The sequence below is a fragment of the Tupaia chinensis genome, unplaced genomic scaffold, assembly GCF_000334495.1.
Source record: "Tupaia chinensis unplaced genomic scaffold, TupChi_1.0 Scaffold000014_1, whole genome shotgun sequence".
Classification (NCBI taxonomy): Eukaryota; Metazoa; Chordata; class Mammalia; order Scandentia; family Tupaiidae; genus Tupaia; species Tupaia belangeri.
Genome location: NW_006159444.1, coordinates 5,389,364 through 5,407,793, shown reverse-complemented (window position 1 = coordinate 5,407,793; position 18,430 = coordinate 5,389,364). Strand labels below are relative to the sequence as shown.

General features: G+C 46.5%; 1 protein-coding gene across 5 annotated transcripts in view; it reads left to right on the top strand.

Moving 5' to 3' along the window:
* Positions 1-12,329, top strand: part of AKAP12 (A-kinase anchoring protein 12) — a 28,980-nt gene extending 16,651 nt beyond the window's left edge. Inside the window, exons 1-4 of one of the 5 annotated variants that reach the window (XM_006140015.3) lie at positions 926-1,017; positions 3,557-3,649; positions 4,721-9,731; positions 11,284-12,329. In XM_006140015.3, the coding sequence (XP_006140077.1) occupies positions 4,771-9,723 (4,953 nt within the window). In that variant the 5' untranslated portion in view covers positions 926-1,017; positions 3,557-3,649; positions 4,721-4,770 and the 3' untranslated portion in view covers positions 9,724-9,731; positions 11,284-12,329. Of the gene's footprint in view, positions 1-6; positions 123-786; positions 895-925; positions 1,018-3,556; positions 3,650-4,720; positions 9,732-11,283 lie in introns of those variants that run through there. The other 4 variants (XM_006140013.3, XM_006140018.3, XM_006140017.3 and 1 more) reach the window with 4 other exon arrangements.
* Positions 12,330-18,430: the final 6,101 nt, after the last annotated feature.

Genomic DNA, 18,430 nt, shown 5'->3' with positions numbered 1-18,430 from the left:
CCAGTCTCCATCCAGCGATGGGGCAGCCGGGAGAGGCAGTCTGGGCCTCCCGGGCCTCTGTCGGGCTGCCCCTGCCCCTGCCGGCCAGTGGCGCGCCATGCCCTGGTGGAGTCACCTCTGTTGTGAGTAGTGCGCCCCCAGTGGCGGTTGCCCAGGACAGGGCGGGCACTGACACCCAGGGCCGCAATGGCAGATGGGTCCCAGCCATCCTCTGGGCGGCCCGTGCCGGGATAGGCAGGCAAGGGCGCAGGAGGGCCCAGGGGTGCCCACTGCACTCCAGTCCATGGCGGCAGAACCTGCCCCCTGCACCCAGCTTGCGGAGGGCTGGGAAGGCAGCACCGTGTCCCAGGTCCTGTGCAACTTGTGCTAGGCCCTGTGCTCCCACAGCCCAACCAAACAGGGACACGGCTGCAGTCAGGGATGGCCTCGGAGGACATCCCTCCTTGCCAGGTGGACAACACAGCCTAGGAGATCCTACCTCAAAAGGGGCGTGGGGCTGGAGTAGAGACGGCTAGAGTAGCCCGGGGAGACAGGAAATGACCCAGCCTCCAAAAAACCACGGGGATCCAGCTCTTAAGTCAAGGGCCTGGAGCGTGGGACGCAGGACGTGGTGGGGGGGAACCAGGCCCGCTGCCTGGGTACAACTTGGGGCTGTGTAGGTGAGGGACCAGATGTGCCACGCAGGTCGAATGCGACACCCGTGGATGCACACGGTGTGGGGGTGGGGTACACACGTGGAACGCGCAGCGCGAGAACAGTTGGCTTTTATGTTGGAACCTCATTTAAACGGCTTTGGCCACCAGGCCAGGCAGGCCTCCAGGCTTTGAGTCGTGGGACCTTCCACTGCGCAGTGATGTGATAGACGGCATTCAGGAAGCAGGGCCTCTCGGGAAGGTTTGTGCGGGTGCACCTGGCTCCAACGGCAGGCAGGGGGTGAAATCAGGGCCGAGCTCCGCCTGCCCCGCCGGTCCAACAGAACATAGAGGCCAGGACGCCGAGGAGGCTGCTCTAGCAATTGTAAATTTTAGGATTGCTTAGGTGTAAGACTCCAGAGCAGCTGGCCAGTTACGATCTTTACATTTCCTATATACCTTTTTTTCTTTTGCATTCATTTACTCTGCAGAAAGAGAACATCTGGTTCTTTCTAAGCTGTATCAAACTATCAATAGTTACTTCGTTCTGCCAGTTGGCAGCTGTTCATCCTCCTTGTCTCCCTAGTTTTGACCATAAAAATTTCATTCCGAGAATTAAAAAAAGAAAGTTTCAAATTGAGACAGGTTTAGGAGCATGAAAGGAGACGGTTGGGGGGTGGGGTAGGGTGTCTGTAACCCACACCTGCTTTCTGCCCACTATGTTAGCAAAATGTTTTTGTATTTTCTAATTCTAGAGAGGATAATGGGTCTTTGTTTTTAACCTCATGCTTGCAGGCATGATCCTTAATTTACATAACGTGTTTATTAATAGTAAAATTGTACCAGAATAGAGTTTATTATTGGGGTTTAACTATTTCCAGTGATAATCACCCTTTTAAAATAGAAAGTCATCTTTCTTGCATCTTACTAGAAGTATTTGTGGGAAGTTCTCTGGTGAGCATGCTTTTATAATTGGGAACATTTTAAAAGAAATAGTTCATAGAAATGCACTTAAAGAAATACTTAGATTAACCATAAGCAAGTTGATTAGTGGCTTGTAAAAGGAACAAATGGAAACTTAAAGCACTCTCTACTCATTTTAGAAGATTATATTGGGTCGTTGGAAAAATCATGACATATTTTTCAATTTTTTTCTATGCAAAAATGCATCATGCCTTTCCTGGCTACCCAATATATGCTTTTAGAAAATAACAGGGAAAATATATTTAAAATCTGGTGTAGGATCTGGACAGTCTAATCAAATATATCTGATTTTTTTTTCTTTCTCTTTGAATATTTGGCCTGATGTTTGTGTAGATGGTAATTTTCCTCTGAAGTAAAAAAATATGTATTTTGGGACTAGCAGTTGGCATAATGGCTATGTCGCTGGACTCCCACGTAGTCGACTGCTGTTCGAGTCGTGGACCTGGTGGCTTAAAACTCACTCCAGGCACTTGTGCGTGCGTGCCCAAGATCCCGAGAGGAGACTAGAGGAGAAGGGATTGCGGCGTGGCCAACCTCCCTGGGGGGGTGGTTTCTTGCTTTCTGTCTCTCTGTCTCTCACTGTCTTTCTGGCGAGTGCACGTGCCCTATAGCACCCCCCCCAAAAAAAGTGTGTTTTATAGTTATTTTTTAAAAAGAAAAAGGAACATCTTTTTTTAAAGAATTATTTTTATTTATTTATTTATTTATTTGAATTTGGCCAGAGATAGAAAGTGAAAAAGCAAGCCGCCAGGTCCGGGACTTGAACTGCCATCGGCTATGTAGGAGTTTAGTGCTCTTAACCACCATGCCACCTGCTGCCTCCCCCTCTTCTTTTTAAATAATTATTTTTATTTAATTTTATTTATTTTAGGAAAAGGAAAATCTTTTAGGAAATATACTTCAGATCACAAATCTTTTTCTCTATCTGTAAAGTTTCATTTGGGGATTTTTTTTCTTACCTTTTTTGCTTTTTGTTGTAATGCTACCTTAGATGTTGATGTCAGGATAAGTGAGAATTGACTGGTCACCAGAGCTCTTACAGAGGAAGAGGAAGTCTGTGTAGCATTGTTGCTAAAGCAGAGGGAGAGAGAATAAGAGCGAGACTACAGATAATTTATGAATTTCATCTTTAAATATCTAAACATCAAGTAATGTTCGGAAAGCCAAGTTTTAGAGATAACATTAGGTCAACTCATAGCATAGTATAGGGCACATTGAAACAAGACTGCACACCAAGCTCTACCCTGACTTGATAAAATCTTAGCAGTCTTTTTTTTAAAAAAAATTTTTAAGGTTTTTGCCATAGGGCACATGTGCATGCTGGAGAGACAGTCAGAGAAAGAGAAAGTGAGAAATCACCCCCGGGGGGCGGTGGTCATGCCCTAGTCCCTTCTCTTCCATTCTCCTCTTGGGACTTAGGGCATGTACACACACACACACACACATACACACACACACACACACACGCGCGCACACCCTTTGAAGCATGAGCTTCAAGCCGCCCTATCCGGGACTCAAATCGTGGCCTGCCACGTGGGAGTCCAGTCCCTTAACTACTATGCCACCTGCTGGCCCCACCTTATGCAGCTTTTCACTTAATTTTCTGGGCTTCAGTTTCAAAGTCAAACCGAATAAATAGCACAATGGAAATTTGTAGATGTAGATTTATAATATTGATAAAGATGAAAATAAACTTGTTTGCATGGAGCAGTAAGGTTATATAAACTGAAGGATTTATGGATTTTAAGAGGTGTATTGTTTCTGTATCTCTAAACATTTCTTATTCCAAATATTTATTGCTATGTTCTAAGTACTGGTGTAGTTGCTGGTTACAATTATTAAGCTTCCATTTGTGCTGAGAACATTTGCGTATATTTTTGTAGTCTTTGTTAAGACCATTTTTGATACCAGTTTTAATTGACCTTTATTGTTTACTATAGAAAGCAGAATATGTCCTATGTAGAAAACAGAAAAATCCGACAAGCAAAGCTGAAATATATCACAGTGCTACCTCTCAGAGATCATATGTGAAGGTGTGTGTGTGTGTGCGGGGGAGAGAGAGAGAGAGAGAGAGAAAGAGAGAGAGAAGACACCGTTTTGATTTTAAGCCAGAATGAGGTTAATGAATATACTGTGTGGTAATCTACTTCCTTCGGTCAAAATTTCTTTTTATTTAATTAAAAATTATCTCATCAAATCCCAAATCCTATTCAGATTTTCTCAGTAAGACCTCGGATTGTCCTGTAGATGACCTGGGACCTCAGACCTCAGACCTCGGATTACCCCTAACACATGCCTAATTCAAGACCACTGCTAGCATCTCTAGATGCTGTGTCTTTAAGTCTCTTAATCGAGACAGAACGCCCCCCCTTCATGAAATCACACTGACTTGCTTTTTCCCACCGATGACTGGTAATACTTAAAGCCTGCAGGAAAATGTAATAGGCACCTGCACACGCTTGACCTAACTCACCAATTATGACTGTTACCCCATTCTTTCCCAGACCTCTTTAACTAGTTGGCAGCTACTTTCAGACAACGCTCTTGCATTTTTGCTTGATTTTTGTCCTTTGTCACACTGACATCTCAGGTCAGGTGTGTTGTTTTGCAGAATGTCCTTCATTGTGGATTTGTGTGATTGGTTCTTCATGCTCAGATTGTGTTAAACTTTTTTTTTTTTTTTGAGAGAGATTTTTGCTATTAGGTGCGTGTGCTCATTAGGGAGACAGAAAATGAGAAATCATCCCCCCCAAGGGTGATGTGTGGTTCCTTTTACATTGCAACAGAAGACAGGCTGTCTGGTTGACCCACCCCTGGTTGTGGCCACTTGGATGAACTATTTTTTTTTTTTTTTTGATAGTTGAGTTCCTTAACTCCCTTTCATAGGGATCGGAAAGAGCAGAGTAGTACCTTTGGATCTGAATTTTTAAAGTAGACATTGCCTGATCTATGGAGATTTATAAATACCCAGACTCTTATCCTGTCCTAGAGTTGTTTAATGTCAGTGAAAGCATTAATTGCTTGTGTTTTAAAAATCATTAATTTTCTTGAATTGTAATCATTTCTCCCTCTCCCCTCTTATTATTATTATTTTTTAATAACAGTTGGACAGAGAGAGTCTGAAGATGTGAATGAAAGAGACCCCGATAAAGAGATGACCAGCTCCACGGCTGTTGAAGACATGGCGAAGGATGTGCAGGAGGAAATGCCTGAAATAATTGAACAGATTCCTTCTTCAGAAAGCAACTTAGAAGAGTTAACCCAACCACCCGAGTCCCAGGCTAGTGACGTTGGATTTAAGAAGGTGTTTAAGTTTGTTGGTTTTAAGTTCACTGTGAAAAAGGATAAGACCGAGAAGTCTGATGCTGTCCAACTACTCACTGTCAAAAAAGATGAAGGGGAAGAAGCAGGGGGCTCAAACGGGGCTGGCGACCACCAGGAGCCCAGCTGGGATAGTGGAGAAGCAGCACCCAAAGAAGGCGAACTAAAGCAGCCCGTCGAGAAGCCTGAAGAAACCCCAAGGCCTGAGCAGAGCAGCACAGAAACCCCTCCTCAAGCTGAGTCTGGCCCCGTAGCAGAGGGGGGCAAAGAGGAAGGAGAAGAAAAACCAGAAAAAGAGCCCAGCAAGCCTGCAGAATCCCCGACCAGCCCCATGACCAGTGAAACAGCATCACCCTTCAAAAAATTCTTCACTCAAGGTTGGGCTGGCTGGCGGAAAAAGACCAGTTTCAGGAAGCCCAAGGAGGATGAGCTAGAAGCTTCAGAGAAGAAAAAGGAGTCAGAGCCAGAAAAAGGAGATACAGAGGACAAAGAGAAGACAGAAGACACCTGCGAGAAACTGACCGCGTCCGAGCAGCCTGGTCCGCAGGAGCCACTGGAGAGCAGCCAGGAGGCCAGGCTGTCCGCCGACTACGAGAAAGTGGAGCTGCCCTCGGAGGATCCGGGTGACGACCTGCAGGGACCTTCCGAAGAGAAATCAGCTCCCCTGGCAACAGAAGTATTTGATGAAAGCGTAGATGTGCACCAGGAAGTGGTAGCAGAGGTGCATGTCGACACCTCGGAGCAGAAAACTGGGGAGCAGAAAGCGGAGGAGGAAGAAGCAGGATCTTTGCCCCCAGAAAAGTTCGTTGAAACAGAGGCTGAACTTCAGGAAGCAGAACCTGCCGAGGAGCTGGGGAAGACCAGAGAGGTCTGTGCCCCAGGAGGGGACCACCTCCAGCAAGCCGAGTTAAGCCCCGATGACAAGGCGTTGTCGAAGCACCCTGATGGCGTCGTCACTGAGGTGGAAATACTGTCATCACAGGAGAGGATCAAGGTGCAGGGAAGCCCTTTAAAGAAGCTGTTCAGTAGCACTGGCTTAAAGAAGCTTTCTGGAAAGAAACACAAGAGACGAGGAGGAGGAGACGAGGAGTCCGGGGAGCACAACCAGGTTCCCGCGGAGTCCCCAGATAGCACTGACGAGCAGAAGGGGGACAGCTCCGCATCCTCCCCTGAGGAGCCAGAGGAGATCACGTGTCTGGAGCGAGGGATCACAGAGGCACCCCAGGATGCTGAAGCAGAAGAAGGGGCGACCTCTGATGGAGAGAAAAGAAGAGAAGGGGTGACTCCCTGGGCATCTTTCAAAAAGATGGTGACACCCAAGAAACGCGTGCGAAGGCCGTCGGAAAGCGATAAAGAGGACGAGGTGGACAAGGTGAAGAGCGCCACCTTGTCTTCCACAGAGAGCGCAGCCTCAGAAATGCCGGAGGAAACGAAACGCCAGGGGGACGAGCCAAAGCCAGAAGAACCAAAGCGCAGGGTCGACACCTCTGTGTCCTGGGAAGCCTTGATCTGTGTGGGGTCCTCCAAGAAAAGAGCACGGAAAGCATCATCCTCCGATGAGGAGGGGGGCCCCAAGACGGCGGGAGACAGCCAGAAAGCGGATGACGCTGCAAAAGACAGAGACGCAGGGACAGACGCCACTCTCCCTAGTTCCCAAGAACACGATCAAGGGCAAGGAAGTTCCTCACCTGAGCAGGCCGGAAGCCCTTCGGAAGGAGAGGGCGTTTCCACCTGGGAGTCATTTAAACGATTAGTCACTGCCAGAAAAAAGTCCAAGTCCAAAATGGAGGAGAAAAACGAAGACTCTGTAGCTGGATCTGGTCTCGAACACTCAGCTTCAGATGCCGAACCTGGGAGAGAAGAGTCTTGGGTTTCAATTAAGAAATTTATTCCGGGACGAAGGAAGAAAAGGGCAGATGGAAAACAAGAGCAAACCACTGTGGAAGAGACCGGGCCCACAGAGGTCAACGAGGATGATTCCGATGTCCCCGCTGTCGTCCCTCTGTCCGAGTATGACGCCGTAGAAAGGGAGAAAATGGAAGCCCAGCAAGCCCAGGAAGGGGTGGAGAAGCCCGAGCAAAAGGTAGCTGTTTACGTGTCTGAGGAGCTCAGTAAGACCCTGGTGCATACAGTGGCTGTGGCGGTGGTCGATGGGACAAGGGCAGTCACCAGTATTGAAGAAAGGTCCCCCTCCTGGATTTCTGCTTCAGTGACAGGACCCCTGGAACTAGCAGAAGACGAAACCAGACCATTAACTGGCAAGGTCGTGGTAGGAGAAACCATCGCAGAAGAGCCCCTCCTGGTTACCAAAACTTTGCCAGAGAGCAGAGATGCCCGTGGTGACGTGGTTGTGAGCGAGGGGGGATTACCTGCTGCCATCTCGACAGCTGCAGAAACCACAGGGGCATTTGGTCCTGAAGAAGTCACTGAAGCTTCTGGCGCCGAAGAAACCACAGAGATGGTGTCGGCTGTTTCCCAGCTCACCGACTCCCCAAATACCACAGAGGAAGCCACACCAGTTCAGGAGGTTGAAGATGGCGTCCCAGACACAGAAGACCGAGAGAGGCGGACGCAAGAAGTCCTGCAGGCGGTTGCAGAAAAAGTGAAGGAGTCCCAGCTGCTCGACACCCGTGGGCCAGAAGACACGGTTCAGACCACGCGGAAAGGAGAGTCAGAAACGGAAGAGGATTCTGGAGCGCTAGATCCGAAGAAGGAGATGGGTGTCATGTTGATGGTGCAGGGACAAGAAACTCAAGCCGAGGATTTAACACCGGGGGCCACCCCAGAAAGCTCTGATAAAGCCCCGCAAGTCACAGAGACTCTAGAATCCAGTGAGCTTGTACCTACGTGTCCAGCCGAACCTTTGGCAGAGGCAAAATTGCAGGAGATTGTGGTAGAACAGGCCATTCCCCCTGACTCAGCTGAAACCCTTATGGACAGTGAGACCAATGGAAGCACCCGAGTAGCAGAGTCTGAACCTCTGGGTACAACACAGCACGACAAAATCATGGACATCCATGAAGACAGTGACGTTGCACCTGACACCCAGTCTCGGGACACAGAAGCAGAGGAGGTTCCAGCACAGGAAGAGAGAGCTCCAGCGCCTTCTGGTTTTCCATCCCAGGAAGAAAATCAGGAACAGTCCAAAGCGGAAGAAATTCTAGAACATACAGATAGCGAGTTATCAGTGGACCCTGTACCCATTCTGTCAAAGGCTGAGCTGACTCAAGAGGCTGGCCGGTGTGCTGATGAGGACACCCAAGATGGACCGTCTGCCGGAGGACCCGAGGTGCCTGTGGACACAGTTGCGGTCAGTCAGGAGAAGGTATCTGAGGTCGTGCTTAAAGATGAAGCGACTGAAGAAGCTGAGTGTCAAAAGAATGACAGTATCGAACACCAGAGTCGTCGTCCTTCAACCCCAGTGGTGGGAGAGGTGGGAGTTGAAGTGGAAAGGGAGAAAGTGGAAGCCAAGCCAACCCCAGTGAGTGAAGAGAAGGTTGAGCGGAAACCAGCTGTTACTGTATCTGAAGAGAGCAGTAAGGAGCTCGTCCAGACGCTTCGTGTGGCCACCATAGACGGGGAGAAGGAAGTGCACAGCTTCGAAGGGAGCCTTCCTCAGTGCCTCGAGGAGGCAGCATGCACCGGAATTCAAATTCAGAGCTCCGAGGAATCATTCGCCCTAACAGCTGCAGCAGTGGAGGAGAAAGTCTTAGGAGAGACGGTCAGAATTTTAGAAACAGGTGAAACGTTGCAGTTGGCAGGCGCGCATTTAGTACTGGAAGAGAAATCCTCTGAAAAAGATGAAGATGTCACTGCTTGGGCAGGAGAAGATGCTGCGTCCACACGGCCTGAGTCTCAGGCGGAATCCACACCACCTGTAGCCTTGTGCACTCCTGAGAAGGGCCCAGGCTGTCACCTGGAAGGAGAGAAAACCACGTCACAGAAGCAGAAGACAGAGGAAATCGACGAGGAGGTGGTTTGTCAGGAAGTCAACGTGAGTGTAACGAGAGAGGAAGCTTTAAAGGCTGAATGTGAGATTTTGGAACTTGAGACCAAGAGCAATAAACTCGTCCAAAACATCATTCAGACGGCCGTTGACCAGTTTGTACGCACGGAAGAAACGGCTCCTGAGACGTTTCCCTCTACTGCCCAGGCTCAGGCTCAGGCTCAGGTTCCCCTGATGAACTCCGACAGCCAGGGAGCTAGACAGAAAATGGACAAGGAAGGATGTGCGGGCCAGGCCCCTGCACAGGATGGAACATGGAGTGTTCCAGGCAGAGAGCAGTCGGAGCTCCCCACCCTGGGACAGATTCAGGCCGATGTCTCCAAAGAAGCAAGTGAAGCTTCAGAACAGCTCATGACTGATGAGTTGGAAAGTTCCAGTGTAAATGACAAGCAGCTCGAAGAGGCTGTTCTCCCATCCAAAGCAGAGGGAGGCAGAAGCGGAACAGAGGCTGTGTCAGAAGACGATAGTCGCACCATGCTAGGAGAAATGGCAGAGAAGCCACTATGTGAATCCAAAGAAGACAAAAATGATGAGGCCCTTGACGACCCTGAGATCCCAAGCTCAGCCCTGGCAGATCCTGATGCCTCAGGAGGTTTAACCAAAGAGTCCCCAGATGCAAACGGACCAAAACTAACAGAGGAGGACGCCCCCCAGGAAGTGGAACTTCAGGAAGGCAAAGTGTACAGTGAGTCAGAAGACGGCGAGACCAGAGCCCACGCCCAGGAGGAGACACAGAAACCAGAGAGAGAGTCAGCCACAGCAGAACTCGCCGAATCCTAAAGCATCATGTAAGTCAGCTTCCTTTGCTTCTAGAACAGCTTTTTCCTCTTTCACGCCATTAAATGGAAAATTGGTTATAAAGGATCGGGGAGTTCAGATAATTATGATTTTATGCCAAACCTTCATTAGGGAAGTAACTATCAACTAGACTCCAAAGGGCCAGAATAGTTTTGTTTCTTTTCTTAAAGAAATGCCAGTTACTCTTACTGATGTCATGAAAATAATGGCTTCATTTTAACCCCGCATGTGACGACTCCAGAGGAAAATAAAGGGGCGTGTGTCTGTGCACATGTGTGTTTGCTTCAGAGGCACAAGAAGTACATTGTGCTCATTCAGCACCATACCAACTAATTTGAGGGTTTTTTTTTTTAACTTGTCAGGGGGTGTATGTATTCACCAGACTCACCAGAGAGAGACAAGAGAGATGGCCAGGGGAGGGGAGGCAGGGGGAAGGCACCCCCGGTAGGGCGTGGTCATGCCATAATCCTTCCTCCTCCATTTTTCTATATCATTGGGATTCTGAGTACACACACATACATGACAGCATGCTTTTCTTTTTCTTTTCTTTTTTAAGATTTTTGCTATAGGGCACATGCATTCACCAGAAAGTGACCGAGAGAGACAGTGGAGAGAAAGTGAGAAATCACTCTTCAGAGGGATGGCCACACTGCCATCCCTTCTCTTCCATTCTCCTCTTGGGATTTTGGGACTGCACTCATGCACACGTACCTGGTGAGATTTTCCAGCCACCAGGTCTGGAACTCACACCATGGTCAGCCATACCTGTTGGCCCTGCCAACATGCTTTAAAAGCCACCAGGGTCAGGACACAAACTGGGTCAGCCATGTGGATGTGATTCTGTTAACTACTAAGCCACAGGGCTGGCTCTGAGATTTTATTAAGTGATTTTTTTTTCTTCATTTTTATCACTAGCAGCTAAAAAGTAGATTTATATCAACCTGCTTGAAATTAAATTTAGAGGTTTTAGAAAAAAGTTACTTCAAGCAGTAGCAAAAAACTTTCTTTTTTTTTTAAATTTTGCTATAGGGCATGTGTGCTTGCTGGGGTGGGGGCAGAGAGAGAGAAAGAGAGGGAAGGAAGGAAGGAAGGAAGGGAAAGAAAAGAGAAAGAGAAAGTGGGAGGAGATGGCTGCATTGCAGTCCCTTCTCCATTCCCCTCTCAAGATTTTGGGCATGCACGCTACACACCTGGCATATTTTTCAAGCCCCCCTGGGTCTGGCACTCAAACCGTACAATCAGCTATATGGGATCCAGCCACCGTAACCACCACGCCACTGGGTGGCCCTAGTAACAAGCATTTTAAAACATCCAATTGCACATGATAAATCTGACTGTAGACACTGGGGAACTGTAGCCACTATGTTTATAGTGGTATGAGATAACAGTGGACCATCTCTGTTTTTATTTTTTAAGGAGGTTCAACTCTGGTCATTTTGGGGTCCCCATTTGCTACAGGTCACTCTTACCAACTCTTGTGCTGGTAATAAACAAGGGAGAAAAAGAGATCATATTCACTCCGATTCTTTCTTCCTTCTGCAGTTACACGTGTATATTTGCAAGACCAGGATGCAAAGACAAGTAGAAGAACACGAATGCTGCTGAAGAAAGTCGAGAGCACTATTTCTGAACTCGGAGAGCCAGAGAGCAGGCGCATCCGCTCAATCGCGTTCCTGGAGGGCCCCGACAATCCTGAGGCATCCTCAGGAGCCATAGCCGTCTAACACTTCCTCGTTTCAAGACCACGCTATTCCTGTTTCCCCTGACACCATACAATGTTTCTGATTTAAGGGCCTAACTTCTTAACCCGAAATGGGAGTTGGCAATACCTAGTTCTACTTCTCAAACTGGAGCATCATTCTTTATGTATTTATGTGTATGTTTTCAGTAATCCTCCTTCTGTATCTATTGTATATTTTTCTTAATGTTTAGGGAAATGTGCAGGATAGTCCCCTGCCTTTTGTATCCCGCAGTATATGACAGGGCCTGCAGCCATGGCGAAGCCTTGGGAAGCTTTAAGCCTCGATTAGGACCTGTGAAAAGCAGAGCTTCCTAGAAATAACATTCGTGATCAGAAGGTACAATTTTTATTTTCGAATTCACTGATGCCTAGGTCTATGTTTAGTCGTACTCTGAAATTGGTCACTTTCCTACTATGCAGCGTCCTAAAAATAAACATTTTGAAATGGACAGAATGTTCTACTGTTACTGTGAACTTTTTCTTTTTGCGTCTAGTGGAGGTCAGAAAGAAATTTTTTTTTTCCATGGTGGATTAACTTTCAAGTCTTTTCTTCTAATTGTTGTTGTTTGGACAGATGAGGGAGCTTGATCCTGAGGCAAAGTAGTGCAGTATTTTTCATGTGAAGAGGAGAACTGACTGCTGCGAGGGTCTGCGTCTTCTCTTAGATGCTGGAGCGCGTTTTACAAGCAGCGCCAAAGAAGTCAGGGTCCTTACAGGTGGTTTTTTGATGGATACCGGATTGCGTCTGTGCCGTATTTCTGCCCATTCTTGGAAGAACAGTGTGCGTTCTGTTCATTTAGACAAACTGTGATTTGACAACTGGTTTAAATAAAGCATTTGCTTCACATAGGTTTGCTGGTTTTATTAGATATGAGGAAGCCCGGGGTCTATGTTTACTGGATTGGATCGAAAAATAATGCTAAGCTAACACTCGTAGATGAGCTGAAACTCTGTAATGAAGAAATACATGAAAATATCCCTCTGTACTGATTCGAGGTGGAGTTCAGGGAGAGCCATGACAGAGATGCCTTTGCTGAAATGAGCCAGTAGTAGGTTTTCAGACGGACATCACTGAGGTAATTCTGCCGCCCTTCATTTTCAGAAAAGTCAATTTTCCGTGATAATATTTTCAGTTTCAAACAATGGCGAGCATCTCTAGGAAGGAATGTTAAAAGGGCTTAATAGCAGAAATGCCTTGCCTAAAAGATGGTCTGAGAAAACCGTAGAAATGTCAAAATGCTGAGTCATGCTAATGATCCATGCGGGATGTTGTCAGACGATCGACTGGCACCTATTACTTGTGAAGTTCCACTTTTCTGCATCTCGCACTGGCCTGGCATCCATGCTGCTTCCTTTTCACTCAAACTCAGGACCAGTTTGAGCATTTAAATTTTGCCTGCCAGTTAATAAGATTTAAATTGTAGAAGAAAAAAAATTGCTGCCAAAACTGAGAGCAGTCTCTCTTATTTAACAAACCTGACTGCATAACTGATTGACTGTATTTCTAAGACACTTCATATAGTTGGAAAACAGTTCATATCTTTTTAGGACTTACCCTCAAGTATATATAGCAGCCACCTTTGCTTAATTATCAAATATTAAAATCCCCAAATTAAAAAAATACAAACAAAACTTCTGATCTAATTTCTTTTTCTTTTTTTTTTTTTTTGCTAACTGAGACATAAAAGAAATCCAGATGTCACTGTCCTTTTTTGAAGAGCAACTAAAAAGTATTGGTGACGATAAGAATTTGTGAGGGTATATTGACTTTATTGACTTCATTTCTTCTCTATTACGGGAAGGAACTTTGTGCTCTTTTCTTGAACAGATTAGAAGATGTGTGGAGTTCATGAACAACCGAGTGTTTAACTTCAGTTCTGTCCTTCCACTTCAGCCTGTTTGTGTTTGTCTTTCCTTCCAGCACAAGGCCTGGTGATTCTAGCCATCGCCACCAGGTTCCCGGCAGTAACTTTCCCCACTCTGCGTTCTGTCCTCCTGTCTGGGTGTGCCCTGGATGTCTTGTGTATAAGCTCTGTATCTATGTGCATTGGATGACATTGTTTTGTGACCAAGAGGAGCACGAACAGTAGCATGAAATACAATTCTATTTTATAATTTTGAAGCTGCTGTTAACTTATAAAGTACATACTCATTAAATGTAAATTGCAGACGTCCGAGCAAGTGCCTACATTTTGCTATTTTTGGCATTCCTACGGAGCCATGTACCATAGAAAGCAATGCGAGATTTGTAGACTCACCACTTCTGATAATTGGGGAACATGAATTGTCTTCCCCCTCAGGTGATTTTGCTTTGGGTACCCATAAGTTGCGCCTCTCTGTACATAGATACTTTGTTCCAGTATTTTCCTTCAATGTTTGAAACTACATATAGTCAAGGGCTGGACATTTTAGCTTTTGGTGTAAAGTTCGAGTTTAGCAGTGACCTCTAGTCTGAGACGATATTTGATTTCCTAGTTTTGTTTGGGGACAGCTTCTCGTTTATCTAAATAAAATGCAATCTAATTAAAGCCGTGGGTTTTCTTTCCGTAATTTCACTTTGATTCCATTTCATTGCTTTTCTCTCCAGTCCTGTGATGTTCACTGAGCATTTAAGCTCAACTTTGAACTACTTAGCCACTCTTGTCACACTGTGAATGTCATGGGAGTTTGGAATGAGTTTATCTGGGACAGGTGTGAATGCATAAAATCTTCATCGGTGATTCTTAACCGTTCTAAGGTTTGTGGGCCCTTTGAATTGGGATCTCATTAAGGTTCTGGCTTACCTCTGACTCTCAATTTTTTTTTAAGTTTATTTATTCTATGAGAGAGACAGAGAGATATATATATAGAGACAGACAGGCACCCCAAGAGGGTCTTCGCAATCCTCCTCCCAGCTTCAGCCAAACAGGATCACAGGCAGCCTGTGTGTACAGGGAGATCTCGGGGCACGAACCTGGGACTTTTTCATGTGACTCCATCATTGTCAAGTATAACATAACTGCTAGGCCACCGCATCTGGCTCCTGTTTCATGTACAGTTTTGGATAGCCACAAAAAACTCTGAAATGCCAACCAGAGTCAGAGTTAGAAGTCTTCTTCTTTTTTGTTTTTGTTTGTTTGTTTGTTTTCAGAGAGATATTTACTATAGGGTGCGTGCACTCACCAGAGAGGCAGAGAAACAGAGAGACAGAAAGCAAGAAAGCTACCCCTCCTCACACTGGGAGGATGGCCATGCTGCAATCGTTTCTTCATTCTGCTCTTGGGATTTGGGGCGTACACACACATGTGCCTGGCGAGTTGTAAGCTACCAGGTTTAGTACTCGAACAGTGGTCGAGTATGTGGAAGTCCAGCGACCTAACCTTTATACCATCTGCTGGTCCCTAGAAGCCTTTCTCCAACTCTCCAAGAGAGGAATTGGACACAGTCCCCAGGATTCCCAGGTAGTGAGAGGTTGGAACCCAAACACAAAACTGATGCCATGTAAATCCAAATCCACAGGACTGTTCGTTTCTAGTGGGATTCTCAAAGTGGATCCTGACCTGGCGTGGTTTTTGTGCAAAAGCAAGTTTCTCCTCATCACTAAATTCCATACTGTCTTTAGTCTAAATCATCGGAATTGGGAACATAATCTGGGCTCCATTTTTATGTAGGAGAAAGCTGAGACTTTGAAGTGGTAATGCAGATTTTGGGTCAGGAGACCAGGACTCAGCACAGCAGTGAAGAAAGCTGTGATTTTATTTATTTATTTTTTTTAGTGCTGTCATAGCTTAGAAATCAGCTCCCTGTCTTTGATATCCAAGCAGGTATCTTTACTATTCTGTAGGTAGAAGTGATCTTAATGTGTAATTTCACGTAGTCTTTCATCACATGTTGGCATTAGAAGTTTTAACAGGACTAAGTTGTTTTACCTGTAACCTCTGAAGGGAAGCTTCACTGTAACGCTCATACTTGATGAGAGGTAGAATGACATTTCCTAAATGGTGCAATGAGGGCCCATGCTATTATTTCCCAACAAGAGAATATATGGGGTCTCAGAAGAGCACTCCAGACAGAGAGTCGAGATTTTGGCTGCCCTCTCTGTGTCTGGAGACACTTAGGGGGTGGTAACGTCCCCAGATCTTGCAGCGTTTCTCAGTCTCATCTACAGGCCTGGCCACAGTGCATGTGCTGCTGAGGCATTGTGCGCTGCAGGATGGGACCACGTGGCAGGGACGGGTTTGATTTCTGGTCCAGTCTACAGGCTGGGTGTGGTGGTGTGTACCTGAAATTCCCAGCAGGAGGACTGGGAGTCAGAAGCTGACCTGGGCAACATAGCGAGACTCCGTCTTTAACAACGACATGAAAAATTCATGCCCAAACTGCAGCTTGATGACAGAAAGATGAGTTGGAGTTCACTTACCCCATCTCAGCTGATTCCAGAACCTGTATCTAAGCACTTCACAGGATTTCCCAGTTCTAAAAGTGCTTCATAAACTAGACATGTAAAATACTGGGTTGTCAGAAAAGTCATGATGTATTTTTTTCTGTTTATGCAAAAATGCATCCTGACTTTTCTGATGACTCAATACATCCAATGCATTATTTCAGTAACTGGAGCTGAAATTTTGATAAAACTGTCCACCTAGGACCAGTGGGTACATGTAGTAAAGGTGCTGGATCCCACATGCTGAGTGCATTGTTTGAGTCCTGGACCCAGCACATTGAAAAATACACCTGGCCCAGTACTAACAGATGGCATATGATTACATTGCTGGACTTCATGTGGCTCTCCACGTTTGAGTCCTGGACCTGGTGACTTAGACTCACACCGGGGCACATGTGTATGCATGTCCAAGATCCCCAGAGGAGAATGGAGGAGAAGGGATTGTGTCGTGGCCATCCCCCCTGGAGGGTGATTTTTCGCTTTTTGTCTATCTGTATTTCCAGCAAGCATACGTGCCCTATAGCAAAAACCTCTCTTCAAACAAAACAAAACAATAAAAAAAACCCCCACACCCCTGGCCCCTGTGTGGTTGCAGCCAAAATCCCAAGAGGAGAATGGACAAGGGACTGTGGCGTGGCTATGCCCCCAGGGGTGATTTCTCACTTTCCTTCTCTCTCTAGCAAATGCATGCACCCCATGGCAAAACACAGAAACAAAACCACCTAGCAGCAGCAACTTCATGGCTGCCCATGAACTGGTGCTCTCTCTTGGCGTACTTTGTAGATTCAGAGTAATGGCGCTGATCTTAAACTGCAGTGTACGCCGTATTTAAACATGCTTGTATGTAGTTGTAAAACCTTGCTTTGTGTGTCCACCCTGCCCTTCTGTCTGCCTCTCCCTGAAGTCTTGTAGTATTTGTGGCCGGCTAGCTCATCTCCAGGGAAGTACTACGAGGGTGGAGGGACCCCAGTCTGCAGGGGGCTAAACCTGGGGGCCTTCCCAGTCGCTCCCAGGCTCTGTGCATTCAGGCTTTTGCTTCTCTCTGGGTGGCTGCCTTCCGACTTTTGTCTGCTTAGGGGAATTACCACCTAACTGGAAAGAGCAAAGAATTCTTCAGTCCATTTCTTTTTTTTTTTTTTTTTTGTTAGAGGGTACATGTATTGATCAGACAGAAAGGGAGAGGAGAAATCATTCCAAAATGGGCAATGGTCATGCTGCAATCTCGTCTTTGTTTTTCCCTCTTGTTGGGATTTTGGGTGTATGTGCATGTGCCCAGTGTGTTTTTCAAGTCACCAGGTCCGGGACTCAAACATCATGGTTGACTATATGGGATCTGGCTTAACTATGGAGACACAGAGCAGGACAATCCATATTATTCTGTTAAAGAAAAACGAGAGAAGATGTGACTGACAGCAGATCAGGAAGGGTCGCACAAAGGGCTCTGGCATTGGAGAACTGTGTTCTATAATCACCACCCAGTTTTGTGATCTGGGCACATTCCGTAACACCGTCCTTCCTCCTCACCTGGATGCTGGCCTTTCTCATTGTAAGGAGGATCTTACAGGTGACCTCTTCAGAAATGACCTAGGGTATATTTCAGGTACATTTTTATTCGGTGCTCACAGATGTCATGGGCATTTCGAATGAGGCCAGGGAGGTAGATTATATCCAGAGCCGCTCTCACACACCTCTGAGGGCTCGTAAACAGACCTGTACATTGCACCTGTCTCATGAAGGAGCCCTTTGTCTCAAAGAAGCATGTGAGAAAGGGCACGGACCCCTTTCTGCCCATTCACTAAACTCAGAGAAGCAGGTAGAGCCAAGAACGGCCTGTAATATCACAGCAGGAAAAATACGGTAATGATGCTGTTTTCAAAGTGGGGCTCCTGGCATCAGTGTCATCAGGGAAGCAGTTAGAAATCCTTGGGCCTCGGGACCAGCAGTTAGTGTAATGGCTATGTCACTGGACTCCCAAGTAGTTGACCGCAGTTCAAGTCCCGGACCCGTTGGCTTAAACTCATGCTGGGCGTGGGTGCATGCATGCCCAAGATCCCGAGAGAAGGGAGAAGGGACTGTGGTGTGGCCATCCCCCCTGGGGGGTGATTTCTCGCTTTCTGTCTCTCTGTCTCTCTCTGTCTTTCTGGCAAGCGCATGCGTCCTATAGCAAAAACCTTCCCAAAAAAAAAAAAAAAAAAAAAAAAAAAAGAAAAGAAATCCTTGGGCCTCACCCTACGCCCGCTGAGTCAGATAGTCCAGGGCAGGACTGACAAGGCCTCCCGGAGATTCTAACACACAGAAGTGTGAGGGCCACTGTGGTCATGTAAGGCTGCAAATACGTGAATTGCCTCAGTAGCAAAATAAACACGTTAACAGGGAAAAAACCTTTTCCCCTTCCTCCTCTTTCTCCCGCATTGCTTCTAGCCCTCCAGTTGCTTACATATTTGGGAAAACATATCTTTTTCCACTATAAAATAATTCGGACAAACCTAGGTCCAAAGCCAAACACCAGAAAGTTGGCGAGATGA